Source organism: Sus scrofa, chromosome 13, assembly GCF_054392235.1.
Source record: "Sus scrofa isolate SSC_HxYL_T2T_F1_AM1 chromosome 13, Sscrofa_HxYL_maternal_Yorkshire_Landrace_v2.0, whole genome shotgun sequence".
NCBI classification, from domain to species: Eukaryota; Metazoa; Chordata; class Mammalia; order Artiodactyla; family Suidae; genus Sus; species Sus scrofa.
The window spans coordinates 205,717,191-205,733,336 of record NC_139395.1 but is presented as its reverse complement, the minus strand read 5'-3'; the positions used below and the strand labels follow the sequence as shown (position 1 = coordinate 205,733,336).

The 16,146-nt window shown below is 43.8% G+C and overlaps 1 protein-coding gene across 1 annotated transcript; it reads left to right on the top strand.

The window, feature by feature from the left end:
• Nucleotides 1-408: 408 nt before the first annotated feature.
• Nucleotides 409-9,193, top strand: ADAMTS1 (ADAM metallopeptidase with thrombospondin type 1 motif 1). The gene is given in 9 exon segments (NM_001144843.1): nt 409-1,312; nt 2,950-3,296; nt 3,925-4,057; nt 4,452-4,619; nt 5,047-5,333; nt 5,824-6,010; nt 6,103-6,278; nt 7,227-7,402; nt 7,564-9,193. Coding segments are annotated over 9 exon segments (2,841 nt in total). The 5' UTR covers nt 409-645; the 3' UTR covers nt 8,264-9,193.
• The last annotated feature ends 6,953 nt before the right edge of the window (nt 9,194-16,146 follow it).

The window sequence follows — 16,146 nt, the reverse complement described above, 5'->3', positions numbered from 1 at the left end:
CGCCGGCGGCGCTGAGAGAGGTTTAGCACCGAGAGTTTAGGGGGCGGTGTCCTGGGGATAGAAAGGCCGCCAAGAGGGAGGAGGAAGGGGGTAAAGGGGTGGGTGGAGACTATCGAAGATATAAAAGGGCGGCCGGGGCAGCCTGGTTCTTGCACTCGCTGGAAAGCGGCTCAGAGCCTGGGTCCGTTGCACAGCTAGGGCGCGCAGTAGGGCCGAGAGAACAGACCCCAGCGCAGAGCGGGGTGCACCGCGAGCAAGGCGGAGGGCGAAGAGGGGCTCCAGGCACTGATCCTCGTGTGGCCCGTCGCCCCTGCCCCGGAGACGTCCCAGCAGACACCCGGTCAGCGCCTGCTGCACGGTGCCTCCAACTCTTGCTGGAAGAAAAACTTCCCGCGCGCCGGCACATCTGCAGCGTCTCCTCTTTAGTGACTCAGGGAGCCCTATCCGCGACCGGCTCCGCGCGCACTTTTAAAGAATCATAGTAATTAACTTTAACAATCCTGAGCCTGACCAGCGCGAGGCTCTGTGCTCCGGGCCGGAACAATAGCCCCTTCTTTGAGCGTGCGGCGGCGCGCGGTGCCTCCCGGGGCTCTGGTGCAGCAAGCGGTCCTCGCAGGGTTCCGAAGGCGCACCGCAGGAGGCGACATGGGGAACACGGCGCGACGGTCTTGGGGCTCGCAGTCTGCGCCCACGCTGCTGCTGCTCACCGCGGCCACAACGCTGCTAGTCTTGCAGGGCGCGCACGGGCGCCCAGTTGAGGAGGATGAGGAGCTGGTGCTGCCGGCATTGGAGCGCGACCTGGCACACGGGACCACGCACCTCCTCCTGGACGCCTTCGGCAGCCAGCTGCGCCTGGAGCTGCAGCCGGATCGTGGCTTCCTAGCACCCGGTTTCACGCTTCAGACTGTAGGACGAAGACCCGGACCCAACGCGTCGCATTCTGATCCAGCCGGCGATTTGGCGCATTGCTTCTACTCCGGCACGGTGAACCGGGACCCCAGTTCCGCCGCTGCTCTTAGCCTCTGCGAGGGCGTGCGCGGTGCCTTCTACCTGCAGGGTGAGGAGTACTTCATCCAGCCCGCGCCCGCCGCCGCCGCAGTGAGCCTCGCCCCCGCCGCCGCCGGGGAGGAGCCGCTCGCGCGGCCCCAATTCCATCTCCTGCGGCGGAGGCGGCGGGGAGGCGGCGGCGCCAAGTGCGGGGTCCTGGACGACGAGACCCAGCTCGCTAAGGACGCGGGGTCGGAGGGCGAGGACGCCGCGGCGCAGTGGCCGCCGCAGAACTGGGAGCCACAGCGCGCTGGACAGTCAACAGGTACGAGTCTCAGAAGAGTTCCTCCCACTTGTCTCTCCATTTATCTCACTCTCCCACCTTTATCGGTGCTGCGCGACTTGAGGGTAAAGTCCTGTTCGCACACAGGAGCCTGTGTCTGCGGACAGGACGAGACGTGGAGCAATGAGGCTTAAAAGGTTTGGGTTGCTGAACTAACCAAATCCGGGTAGAAAACTTAATTCCATTGGCCTTAATAATGAATGATCAAGAGGGGACAGACAAATCAATGATTTTCTGCTGACTAAGGAAAAGCGTTTTCATAGGGAAGAGAGAGCTGCTAACCCCGTTCCTCCCACTTGAGTTGAATGTGAGCTTGTGCGACTTCTGTCCACGCTGTTAATTTCTTCTTAAACACTGTTCGTGTGTTCGTTGGTCGGGTTGCAACTTGACGCTTAGTTTTGTAACCGCTGCCACTTTGAACACCCTGAGCCCAGAGAAGGGCGGAGATGGAGGGCGGAGGAGCGGTGGCGACCTCGGAATGTGCAGCCCGCGAGCCTGGACAGCTGCGCTCGGACCTCGGTTCTGCTGGCCTCTGTCCCCTTCCCCCTTTAAGAGGCTCAGCCCGCGGGCTGGCGGCGGCGGGGCCCTGTGCGGAACCTGCTTGGGAGGTCTCTGCCCGGAGCGCCCCGCCTCTCCGTGCCTCCCACCCGCCTCCTGGTTTGCGCTCCCTCTCGCGGCCATAATTCTGCTCTGAAGCCCTGTTGAGTGTTAGTCACCGCGATCCTTCCTGCTACGCCTCCTCTTGACTCTCTCATTTGTGTGCAGCGCTTACTCTTGAGTGCTTTCCGTTCTCTCACTTGGGTGCCTTTTTTTCTTTCTTGACTTGGTAGGATTCTGTTTTCCCGCAGCACATCTGCTCCTTGAAGCAGTTACATAGTCAAAGCCCAGTTTAGGACTTCTCTAGGGGCTGGGGCTCCATCAGGAGTCTCGGGGCTCTTTTTTTTTAATCATCAGCCCTGGCCCGTGTTCGAGGCTGGAGCTTATTTCCCCCTGGGGCAGAGGGAGTGGGGCAGTAGGCTGCTGGGCAGAGTAGGTGGTCCTTGTGCCTGGATTTGGCAAGAGCAGAGCACCCCCGGGACCCCTGGAATGAGAGAGCCAAATAGTGCAGGCTGAGATTCCTTTTAGGCCCCGCCCCTTGGCAGAGGCCCCAGCCCTGCCCTGGGCCTTCCACGTGGAGCCCGATGATCTCATTCAGGATTTGAGTCCTGGCCTGTGAAAGAGTGACTCAGGGGCTCTGCCTGCTCCCCTCGCTCCAAGATTTTACTACGGCTGAGGAGAAAGATGTGCACACTGGCACACTGCTTTTTGCAGATTTTATGATTTCAGGAAGGACAAAAAGAAATCCTGCTCAGAAAAAAAAAAAAAAAAAAAGAAAAAGAAAAAGAAAAAAGACATCCAGCCCCTCAGGAGCACATGGCCTGTTTATTTAAAGTAAAAGAGAAAACTTTAAAAATAACATTTTCTGTGAAAAGAGATGCAAATATTTTTGTTATCATTGCTCCGGATGTATTTTGGTATTATTTGCTTTGACTAGGGAGGCTTTCCTTATATACTCCGGAAAGGTAACTATTCCTGGCAAGACTGCCCCTGAGCAAACCATCTTTCTTGTGTCTTTACAGGAACTGGAAGCCTGAGAAAGAAGCGATTTGTGTCCAGCCCCCGCTATGTGGAAACCATGCTTGTGGCCGACCAGTCCATGGCAGAGTTCCACGGCAGTGGTCTAAAGCATTACCTTCTCACCTTGTTCTCGGTGGCAGCCCGGTTATACAAACACCCCAGCATTCGGAATTCAGTTAGCCTGGTGGTGGTGAAGATCCTGGTCATCTACGAGGAACAGAAGGGGCCAGAAATCACCTCCAACGCTGCCCTCACGCTTCGGAACTTCTGCAACTGGCAAAAGCAGCACAACCCGCCCAGTGACCGGGACGCAGAGCACTACGACACTGCAATTCTTTTTACCAGACAGGTGAGAAGAAGACATGGTCCATTATGATAGGACTCTCTTGGGAGTCGGTTTTGCAACAGACAAATGCATGTAAGGCATTTTACCCATATGTTGCCCTTACATTTTTTTTCATTGGCTAGCATGGTTAATCTTCCTTATTTCTTCTGTAATTTTAATCTCACCTTTCACAGTCCTATTTGAATAGCATTAGGGAAAATCTTAAAGTCACACAAAGTACTCTTAAAAGAACCCCTCAGGAGTTCCCGTCGTGGCACAGTGGTTAACGAATCCGACTAGCAACCATGCGGTTGCTGGTTCGATCCCTGGCCTTGCTCAGTGGGTTAAGGATCTGGCATTGCCGTGAGTTGTGGTGTAGGTTGCAGACGCGGCTGGGATCCTCCGTTGCTGTGGCTCTGGTGTAGGCCGGTGGCTACAGCTCCGATTAGACCCCTAGCCTGGGAACCTCCATTTGCAGAGGGAGCGGCCCTAGAAAAGGCAAAAAGACAAAAAAAAAAAAAAAAAAGAACCCCTCAACAGCAATGAATGTAGATGCTCCAAAACACAGGTGAAGCTAAATCCTGCCAAAAAGCCAGACCCCAAGGTTCATGCTCTGTCCCTACTAATAATCACATACCTTTGCTTCTCTTAGGACCTGTGTGGGGCCCAGACGTGTGATACTCTTGGGATGGCGGATGTTGGAACTGTGTGTGATCCCAGTAGAAGCTGCTCTGTTATAGAAGATGATGGCTTACAAGCTGCCTTCACCACAGCCCATGAATTAGGTAAGTCTGTTTCAGAGCGAAGAGTTAAATCCACTTCCTGAATTCAAACGGATAAACTCTGTATTGATCCCAGAGGGAGAGTCTGCACATTATATTGCTATTGTAGTTGCCAGAGCTCTCTAGAAACTGCAGAAAATATTTTCCCACTGTTCTAAACATGGTCATTTTTATTAGAAATTCAAAATAAGATAGCAGGATCTAGGGACATATTTGGCAATGCACAAGTTTATTCACATTCTGTGGAATGCAGACATTGTCTCTAAGATAGATTGTCTCCAAGATACATTTCTCTCCTCTAGAAATATCACTTTAAGACAAATGCGTCTTTGTTGGGGAAGAAAGCAATTGCTGCAGATGACCTATACTTTAACGCGGGTTTTGGATTTCTTCTTAGGCCATGTGTTTAACATGCCTCATGATGATGCCAAGCAATGTGCAAGCCTGAATGGTGTCAACCGGGATTCCCACATGATGGCGTCAATGCTTTCCAATCTGGACCGCAGCCAGCCCTGGTCTCCCTGCAGCGCCTACATGATTACCTCATTTCTGGATAACGGTCACGGTAAGAGGCTCCAGATTCTCTTTCTAGCTGTTAGCCAACCATCCACGTGCAGGCTACCAGTGAAACCACCTCTTTCTTTTCTGTTCTTTTTATTGTCTCTCCTTCCAAATTTCCATTGTCCAGAACATCCATTTTTAGGTCTTCCTTTCCAACAAAAGATAGCGCTTCTGGCCAAGTAACTCCCAGTACATTCACTTGAGTCTTTAACAGGACAGTAATTTCCTGTCATTGTTAGTGCCGAAGTACCCCATTGAGGGTAATATCTGAGTAATCATTTAAATCTCTTTGGCATGTTCCTCCCAAACTCTACAGCTTTCAAATTGATTTGCTGCATATCTCTCAGGAGAAGTATTTTCTGAAGCCAGGTCTTCCTCCTGCATGCTTTAATTTACTATTTATTAATATTCGTTGGCATTTTTCTTTGCAGGAGAATGCTTGATGGACAAGCCCCAGAGCCCCATACAGCTCCCCTCTGACCTCCCCGGGACCTTGTATGATGCCAACCGGCAGTGCCAGTTTACGTTTGGGGAGGAGTCCAAACACTGCCCTGACCCAGCCAGCACTTGCACGACCCTCTGGTGCACGGGCACCTCAGGTGGATTGCTGGTGTGCCAAACCAAACACTTCCCCTGGGCTGACGGCACCAGCTGTGGAGAAGGGAAATGGTGTGTCAACGGCAAGTGCGTGAACAAGACCGACAAGAAGCATTTTGATGTGAGTTTTTCACCACAAGTCACACTCCTTCCAAAGTCTGAATTGATAGAGACCAAGTGGTGCTAAGACATTTGATAACGATTTAGATTTAGCACCTGGACCTGTGTCCTGCCAGGGATATAGGATGAAGTATTGTTATCATTGATTCTTCGTCCCCTGACTGTCTCTTATCCCTTAAAAGGTCTCTCTTTTTTTGTCTTTTTCGGGCCCCACCCATGGCATTTGGAAGTTCCCAGGCTAGGGGTCGAATCAGAGCTGTAGCTGCTGGGCTGTGCCACAGCCACAGCAACGCAGAATCTGAGCTGTGTCTCAACGTTCCCCACAGCTCATGGCAATGCCAGATCCTTAACCCACTGAGTGAGGCCAGGGATCGAATCCACTTTCTCATGGATACTAGTTGGGTTGATTAACCACTTAGCCGCAAGGGGAACTCCCTTTAAAAGGTCTTTGATGAGGATTCTAACTCTGATGCAACTGTGTCTTCATTTAGACTCCTGTTCATGGAAGCTGGGGGCCGTGGGGTCCCTGGGGAGATTGTTCCAGAACGTGTGGTGGAGGAGTTCAGTACACCATGAGGGAGTGTGACAACCCAGTCCCCAAGAACGGAGGGAAGTACTGCGAGGGCAAGCGCGTGCGCTACAGGTCCTGCAACATCGAGGACTGTCCGGAAAATAATGGTGAGTAGAGAGAGGGCGGAGGGGATGTGCTGTGAAACGGGCACCGCTGAAGACTGGAAACTCACACTGTCATGATCTCCTTCTCCTTCCAGGAAAAACCTTTAGAGAGGAACAGTGTGAGGCACACAATGAATTCTCCAAAGCTTCCTTTGGCAGTGGGCCACCTGTGGAGTGGACACCCAAGTACGCTGGAGTCTCACCCAAGGACAGGTGCAAGCTCATCTGTCAGGCCAAAGGCATTGGCTACTTCTTCGTTCTGCAGCCCAAGGTAGTGACTTTTCGCCTAAGAACCAAGGCCTTGGCTTGGTTAATTTCAGAGTTACCCTAGCATCTTCTCTTGCTCTTGTTAATGTGTGACACCAGGTTCATGCTCTTTTCATTCACCCCCTCTTGTACGTTCTTTTATTTAATGTGTTCAATTTTAAGTTAAGACTTGCTTTGCCTCTCAAAACTTTAGCAACTGCCCACTTTGAGTTTAGTGCTCTTTTAGGTTATGAATGAAGCTTGAATCTAGCACTTAGGATTCTTGCAATGACGTATTACTTTTACCTATGAAGAAAAGCCCTTTATGCATGGTTGGATAAATTATGTATTAACATGGCACCCATCCAGTGGTTTTGGAAAATAATTTAGGTACAATCCAAAGTTCTTGTTACTGGGTGGCTAGCAGTAGCACGTGCAAATGGACCTTTTGAACGTCTGAGCATTGAACTCTTGTGTCTGCCGACATGTATGGAATGAGTAGAAGCATTGTTTTGCTGAGAGGATAAATCTGGCTCCGAGGTAGAACTAGAATTGACTCTGGTTGAGATTATCCTGTGTCATTTTCACTGTAGGCTATGAAAACATCCCCGGTTGTAGATTCGACATACAAATGATCGTATACAAGCAGCACCTACTGCTGCCCGATGTTATTCTGGACACTGAGGATATAGCAGTAAACAGGTTGACAACAAGCTCTGCTTTCAGTGACTTTAGCTAAAAGTGAGATAGGATAGTAAATAAATAATCCAAAAAAATTAACCTTTTTTTTTTCCAGATGTCTGTGGGAAAAAAGCAAAGAGAAGGGTAGTGTGTGACATGCGTTGAGGACTGTTTTAATTTTGATGGTCAGGAAAGCAGAGATTTAATGTTAAGGATGGAGTATAATGTTAATTTCAGAGTTTTCCTGCTCTTGTTAATGTGTGACCCCAGGTACATGCTCTTCCTCTTTCAGGTGGTAGATGGTACTCCTTGTAGCCCAGATTCCACCTCTGTCTGCGTGCAAGGACAGTGTGTAAAGGCTGGTTGTGATCGCATCATAGATTCCAAAAAGAAGTTCGATAAATGTGGCATTTGTGGAGGAAATGGATCTACATGCAAGAAGATATCAGGATCAGTTACGAGTGCAAAGTAAGTGTTAAGACACCATCCTCCCAAAAGTCCTGTCATTTGAATGTAACTTTTTAAAGCTCTAGCAAAAATTACATTCTTAAAAATTACCTAGTTTTTGAGCTAAGCAATGTAATTAGGCTGCAAATGAGAGATTTTTTATCTGTGTTTCTCACCTACAGACCTGGCTATCATGATATCGTCACAATTCCAACCGGAGCCACCAACATTGAAGTGAAACAGCGAAATCAGAGGGGTTCCAGAAATAATGGAAGCTTCCTTGCCATCAAAGCTGCCGATGGCACATACATCCTGAATGGCGACTTCACTTTGTCCACTTTAGAGCAAGACATCACATACAAAGGTAGTGTCTTGAGATACAGCGGTTCCTCCGCAGCGCTGGAAAGAATTCGAAGCTTTAGCCCCCTCAAGGAGCCCTTAACCATCCAAGTCCTGACGGTGGGCAATGCCCTTCGACCAAAAATTAAGTACACTTATTTTGTGAAGAAGAAGAAGGAATCTTTCAATGCCATCCCTACTTTCTCAGAGTGGGTCATTGAAGAGTGGGGCGAGTGTTCCAAGACATGCGGACTAGGTGTGCAGAGAAGGCTGGTGGAGTGCCGAGACATCAATGGGCAGCCTGCTTCCGAGTGTGCCAAGGAAGTGAAGCCAGCCAGCACCAGACCTTGCGCGGACCTGCCATGCCCACATTGGCAGCTGGGGGACTGGTCGCCATGTTCCAAGACTTGCGGGAAGGGTTACAAAAAGAGAACCTTGCAGTGTCTGTCCCATGATGGGGGGGTGTTGGCGCATGAGAGCTGCGATCCTCTAAAGAAACCTAAACATTACATAGATTTCTGCACGATGGCAGAGTGCAGTTAAGCAGGGGCTGTGTTGAGGGCAGAGGGCAGTGGGGAAGGGCTGATGCACTGAAATCAAGAAGGCTGGAGGAATCCAGGGCACCTTGCCAGTGATCAGCGAGGTGTGGCGATGAGTTGCGAGGTAGAGGTAGGTAGAAAAGAAGTTAGGTCATCAGAATTTCCTGCCAGTTACAAATTTGATAGGGTAGTTCCTGAGGATTATTCGTATCTGACCAATGATAGAGCATGATAAAGCCCCAGGGCATTATTATTTCTTCTGTTACGTCTGTGACAAGTTTTTACAGAAATAGAAACAATTGTCAAAGTAACTAAGAAATAAGGTAATCCTTGTTTCCTGGTACCGATGAAGTGCTTTGTATCATGGAGGTTGGGACATGAAAAGCAGGAGGAAGATGAGGTTTTGGGCTTAAGATAGGGCTTCCTTTACTTCACTAAGGCTGGAGTGAGAAAGGAGTCTGCATAGGATCTTTAACCAGCTCTGTTCATGGCTGCTGTGGTTTCAGAGAATGTTCATGCCATCGCTTCTATTGAGAGCTAAGAATCCAAGATTGTCCAGCATGAGAAATGACTCACCTGACTCCATCCTTCCTTTCTTGTGTCATTATTGTGTCTTTATTTGTGAGCTCATTTTGATGAAGAAACAATTCTATGTATTTGTAAAATCGGCATTTCAGTCTACAAGGGGAAAAAAAAAAAAAAAAGCAGTGATGTATCAGATGCTGTTAAAAGCTAGGGGAGGCCGGATGATCTGGGCCCCTCCTACCTTTCTTTCCTCCTGATGTAAGCCTGCTTAAGGAATGTGGATGTGAAAACAAAACAAAGCAGTTTGCATCTGAAGTCAGTAAGATCACACAAAAAGGATGTAATGCCAGAACAAGAATGGGGTGTGTACAACAGGGTCCCCAGTGTTTGGGGACATTGAAGTCACTTGTCTCGCAGTGGGGAGGCTACTGAGGGGTAGCAGGTCCATCCCCAGCAGCTGGTCCAACAGTCATATCCTGGTGAATGTCTGTTCAGCTCTTCTACTATTAAAGAGAATGACTTTTTCCATATGTATATAGTAAAATATCTTACTATAAATTCTATGTACTTTATAAGTATTGGTTTGTGTGTTCCTTCTAAGAAGGACTCTAGTTTGTAATAAATGCCTATAATAACATATTTATTTTTATACATTTCTTTCTAATGATAAAACTTTTAAGTTATATCGCTTTTGTAAAAGGTCATGTAAGAATAGAGTATTTATACAATATATGTTACTAGAAATAATAAAAGGACACTTTTTGAATGTGTGTCTATTTTTTTTTTAATGGGAATTGATTCCTGGGAAGGAAATCTGAGATACAAATCTTGAATCTGAAGACAGAATATTTTCTTAAATTCTCATAGAAATAAGATGTTGTTCTAATGAAATGTACTTTGTGTATCCTTGGTATATGTGATTGCTACAAAGAGAGATATCTATTATATCTTTGGTGATGGATAGGTTTGTTAATGATGTCATAATACATACCAGTGGTTGGCAAGCTTTTTCTGTAAAGAGCCAAATAGTATATAGGTTTTGTGAGTCATACCCTCTCTGTCACAGCTACTCAACCATGCAGTAGTAGCATGAAAATAGGGGTAGACAGTATCTAAGTGAATGGGCATGGTGGTGTTCCAATAAAACTTTATTTACAAAAGAGCGGGCCAAATTTGTTCTGTGGGCATAGTTTGCTGACCTCTGAAGGGATAACACAAATGAAAAAAGGTGGGGTTCTGGATGCATTTTGAACTTGTGTCTCTTCCTTAAGTATATCACATAAGTAAAATTATGTGCAAGAATTTAAGCTAATGGGTAGAAAACAACGGCTTCTAAATTACATTTGGGAAAGACGTGCTTGGTGAGGCGAACCCTCCAAATGTCCCATTTGCTCTTCAGGAATATATGGGGAGCTCTGGAGAAACCCTAGAACGCCCAGACCACTCTCTTGGTGGCCTTTTGTATGTCATTGTATCTTAAGTACGAAAAGGTACATGAGTGACTTGAAACGTTCAGGCTGCTTCCAAAGGAACTGCATTTCTCTCAGGAAACAGCTTATTTACTAGAAGACTCAGATGATGTGTTTAACCACAGATATTTCTGCCTTTACACTTTCATCCTCTTTTTCACCCCTGTTAGAACCGTTTTCTCTAGTAGTTCTCTGTGACGTGCTCATTTCAGATTCTAATGCGAATTCTGATTTGCCCTCAACATTAGTCGAAATGTTTTCTCCCTGAGCAGCTGAAGATAAGATTCTCAGAAGTGTGGGGCAGAGTGTGGAGCAGGGGGCGAACAGTCATGTTATCCTCTGATTAAGTTTTTTCCCACCAGACTGAAAGGTAAAAAGTCAAGTCACACTGGTCCCATAGAGTTCAGTTAAACATAGAATTTGGCCAGGAAATTCAGTGGCCTAACAGGCTCTTGGCTTCAAAAAACTTTATCACAATGATTCATTTGCCTGTATTACTATGGTACAAATCCTCCTAGTAAGTGACATAGAAGCTACTACACACACACACAGGAAATACCCTCTATCACTATATAAGCAATTTGATAAATGAAATAAATGTATTTAGAATGATAACATAATAAAAAGAGGTCATTTGCAGATGTTGCAAGGAGACTGAATTTCAGGATATAAAGAGAGAAAAACAGCCAAAAGATTTTTCCACCACGACATTCTCAGTTCAAGATAATGCCCAACCACTTCTTAAGTTGCCACACTATTTTCTTCAGCCCTCTACTGGTGAGATTTCCTTTTATCAGTCAACTGAGCAGTTTACTCTGTTTCTCCAGCCGAGATAGTTCATCTTAAAATATCCATCCGGTTCCTGTGCCCTTGACCGGGAAACTGCTTAAAAGCAGAAAAGTTTTTGTGCTCACTTCTGTTGCAGGTACAGATGGATGATTTTGACCAACTAATTCAAACCCCTAATTTTCAAAGCTTTCAATGGGCACTTTCTCTAGTATTCCAATCACCACCACACAAGCACAATTTTTCTGTCAGAGCTTTCACACAAAAATCAGCAGAAATCATTTCCAACTTTTGCTTTTTGTTTACTTTGTCTTCTAGAAGAGGGTCATAGAGATCTTAATGTGATTTAGGAAGAATAGATGCACTACAATTTGCTAATCTCATTGGTTTCCCAAAAGAAAAAGAAAAATTAATATAAGGGTTGGGGTGCTAAACCTAACAAAGAAATTGACCCAAGCTACTCCAATAGAAATGCAATCTGTTCTTTCATTTGCATATTTCCGTGACCTGAAGGAGCTCATGTAACTTTGGCAGAAATGAAAACAATAAAACATAGGAGATGCTACATTTGGTCAAAAAGTTTTCCCAGCCAATAAATGTTTTGTGCCATCTCTTCAGAGCAGCAGAACACGAAACAATAAACCCATAAACATGCAAAGTCGCATAGGAATACATTGCTACACAGGATGACTACTCAGCCACTTAACTCTCTTTGGTCTCAATTTTGGAACTTTCTAAAGTGGTCTGTGTTCAATGTTCTCTTTTGCCCATAATTTAAAAGCCTGAACTTTTCCTTACAGCCCTTTGTATTCATCACATTGTTCTTATTTTAGGGTAAGTTTGCATGATTATAAACAACTATTAGTAATTTAGCATATTTTGTTAGCTCTCATAATTTCTTTTTCTTTAGGATTACTATTGTTTTAGTTTCCATTGCTTAAAAAAGGGACAATAAACCATTTACTTGCTGGAGTGGGAAGGAAATTGAGGACAATTTTATGTAGAATCATCCAGGAAAGTTTTCTTCAATAGTATTTTGGAGGAAACCTGAGGGATGCCTGGAGACAGCTGTCCCAGGGCTGAGATTACAATAGGCAGGTGGCTGCCCCAGGTAGGAGTAAACTCACCTTCTTGGAGGGGAGAGCAAGAGGCCAATGTGGCTGGAGCAGTAAGGAGAGGGGAGAAAGAAGAGGTTAGTGGAGGGCAGATAATGTACTCTATAGAAGTAGGAAGTAAGATTGGGTTTTTCTCTGAGTGAGGTGAGGAGCCAGTGGAAAAAAACTGAGCAACAAAGAAACATAATCTGACAACATTTTAGCCCAAAAAAGGAGACCAGACAGGAGCCAGATAGAAAACTATTGCAAAAATTGCAATGAATGATTATGATGGGCTGAACTGGGGTGATAACCATGGAGGTGGTAAAAGAAGTCAGCTCTGCTGTTCAAGACTTTGAGAGTTGCAGATGGATATAGATGTGAAATGGGAAAAATAACATGGATGAATCCAGAGATGTTTTTGCTTCTCTGCTTTTTTTTTTTTTTTTTTTTTGGTGGGAGGTATTTTCTGGGCAAGGCTACACTCTACCTACAGAACAATAGTAAGTATTGAAACCAGTTATACCTATAGCTAAATATAAGTAGTTGTTGAAAATATGGTCTCAAAATTAACAGGAAATATAAAAATAGTAGTTAAAGAGAAGATATATAATGTGCAATATTTTAATAATAATAATAAATCAAGTCTAAAACTAGATGTCATATGGAGTTCCCGTTATGGCGCAGTGGTTAACGAATCCGACTAGGAACCATGAGGTTTCGGGTTTGATCCCTGGCCTTGCTCAGTGGGTTAAGGATCCGGCGTTGCCGTGAGCTGTGATGTAGGTCGCAGATGCGGCTCGTATCCCGCGTTGCTGTGGCTCTGGTGTAGGCTGGCGGCTATAGCTCCAATTCGACCCCTAGCCTGGGAACCTCCCTATGCCACTGGAGCGGCTCCAGAAAAGGCAAAAAGACAAAAATAAATAAATAAAAAAACTAGATGTCATAGGAACAGAATAATTACCGTAGGATAGAAATATCTTTTTGGGTAAGTTATGTGTATTCTGTACTGTTATTTTTTTCATTTTTTAAGGTTTTATTGAAGTATAGTTGATTAACAAGGTTGTGATAATTACTGCTATACAACAAACTGATTCGGTTATGCATAAACACACATCCATTTCCTTTCAGATTTTTTTTCCCGCATAAGTTATCACAGAATATCGGGTAGAGTTCTCTGTGCTATGTAGCAGGTCCCCTTGGCCAATCATTCCATATGCCTCAGTGTGCAAATGCCAGTCCCAACCCCCCAGTCCACCCCTCCCCCATCACCTGTCCCCTTCAGTAACCACAAGTCTTTCAGAGTCTGTGGGTCTGTTTCTGTTCTGCAAATAAGTTTATTTGTATGCTTTTTTTTAGATTCCACATAGAAGTGATATCATATGATCGTCTTTCACTGTCTGACTAACTTGTGTTACTTATCAAAGGACCCCAATTAATTCTTACATTTAGTAATTAGGTAAACATAGATGAATGTTATTTCTGGAAAACAAAGACCCAAAAATGTCTCTTCATGGAAAGAGGATATATGTAAAATATAATCCATAGAGAAAAGAACAGAAAGCAGAAAATAAGGTAACAGAACTCCAACCACACTGTCATGACATCACATTGTTTAAACTTTCCTAGAAAATGACAAATATCTTCAGGATGTGTTTAAAAATAAAATCCAATGACATGATAAGTAAAAGAAAACTATCTAAATCAAAATAACGTGTATTCAAAGGAATCCAAAGATTTATTGGGCAAACAATAAGAAAAAAATAGGAATAGAATATGATAGCAGCCAAAATTATATTTAAGATGGAAAAGCACTAAGCAAAATAAGGAATAAGATTTCTTGTGGATTAAGGTAGAATCTACAATAAAAAAAAAAAAAGAGTCCTAAATAATAGAACATCTATATATCGATTTAAAATTACTAAAAAGACAAAGAAAAATCAACAGATAAGGGTAAATCTATGTCTTTAAAACCTCTCTCTAGATCAGGGCAGACCAAAAAATGTAGGAAAGAAAAAAGGTAAAACTTTACAAGGTCATAAAAGAAAACTTGAACAAAGCAAGAGACATAGAACTTTATTTTACAGTAAGTCATAAAGTTTAAATTTTGTCCTAAAAATTAGCACAGTTGATGAAACTTCTATCCATAAGTTTTTGGAACTTGATAACATAATTCTCAAGTTTATCTGAAGAAATACGTTGGTGAAGATAACAGGAAATGCAACTGAAAAACAGTGTAATGTAAGATACCTATTCAACAAGATTTGAAAATGCACCATAAAATTGCAGCTTAAAAAAGGTAGTGCTTGAAGAATTATTGACAAGTATATTTATGTGTGAGAAAGAGAGCTCAGAAATAAACCTTAATAACAATAACCATAAAAAATTAGAATATGATGGAGTTAGCAACATAAATCTGCCAGCAAAGAGGAAACATTCCAAACATTCCATTCTAACATTTAATTTAATTCAAATTAAAACCTTAGAAATGTACTTGGAAAAAAAATTTACAGCCTTTTTTTTTCAGACTGTTTGTCAACCTAAATTCCAGATATATAAAAATTTAAAACATTTAAATGAAACCTTAGGAAGTATTAGCAAATACAAAGAAATATTTATCTGATCTCTGAATGGGAGAGCACATCTGAGCACAGAAACAGTGAAAGATACTACACCACCAAGACAAACACATAGAAATGGATTGATTTCATTGGCTCAAAAACGTTAAACTTCTGTTTCAGAAAAACCTTGTGTTTTCTGTTGTGGCTCAGTGGAAATGAATCTGGCTAGTATCCATGAAGACACAGGTTCAATCCTTGGCCTCTCTCAGTAGGTTAAGGATCCAGCATTGCGTGAGCTGGGGTGCAGGTCGCAAATACAGCTCAGATCTGGTGTTGCTGTCGCTGCGGCGTAGGCCAGCGGTACAGTTCTGATTCGACCGCTAGTCTGGGAACCTCCATATGCCTCCATTTAAAAAAAAATATGGGGAAAAAAGTATTTTCATTAAACAGAAAAGACAATCAACCTTGCCTTGTAGCTTTCCCAGAGGCCATTGGTTTCATCCCAGGATTCCAAAAGGCCATCCCAGGATTCTAAACTGGTCATTCTTAAAGTTCAAAGTCAATACCACTTTTCCAGGGAAACCCTTCCTAAAATCCTCAGGCTAGATTAGTTCTCAAAACACCCTGCATTTTCCTTTCTTGTCTCTGTTCAGAGAAATCATGTATTCTTTTTAGCTCTGCATTTGTTTGGCTCAGTATTATTTTCCCAGGATCTAGAATTATGCCTGTGCAATGCCATTTTTGTTTAATGGGTAACCCACAAAAGTAGTCAAATTATTCCAGATGGACAGTCCTACTGCTAAGACTCTGTGCTAAATAAATCTTTTGTCAACTCCAAAGGTTGACCAGGATTTATATCTGAATGCTACATAAATCTAAACACAGCCACTCGAGGAGTATACTGAAGACTATTTATGACATAACAAAACTTGAACCTCAGATTAGAAATAATGAAAATAAACAGTCCTGGAAGTTCACCACATGTTTTTCATAAATTAATTCGGTTAATAATATAAAAAAACAACCATTATGTATACATTATCTTTATTCCTATTTTATGTGTAAGGAAACTGAAAAAGAGAAGTTATACCACTTGGCTGAAGTAAGACAGGTTAGCAAGAAGTTCAGCAAGGATTCCAACCCAGGCATCCAACTATCCTCTCTCAACTTAAGCATTAAGCCACATCATGCTAACATGCTGTGCGCATACACACACACACACGTATGTACATATACACAAAAATAACCCAGATATTTTTATTTTCTTCTTTATATAACTTTATGTATTTTCCAAGTTTTCTAACGAAAACCTAATGATAACATTTTTATAATCAGAAAAAAATAGCTTTAAACATAATTCATTACTTTAAAAAAAATTTCTAATTACCTAATTAAAGTGGTTTTCATTGGATGAGTTCTTCCCACGAAGTAGTTTCCAGACATTATAAACAA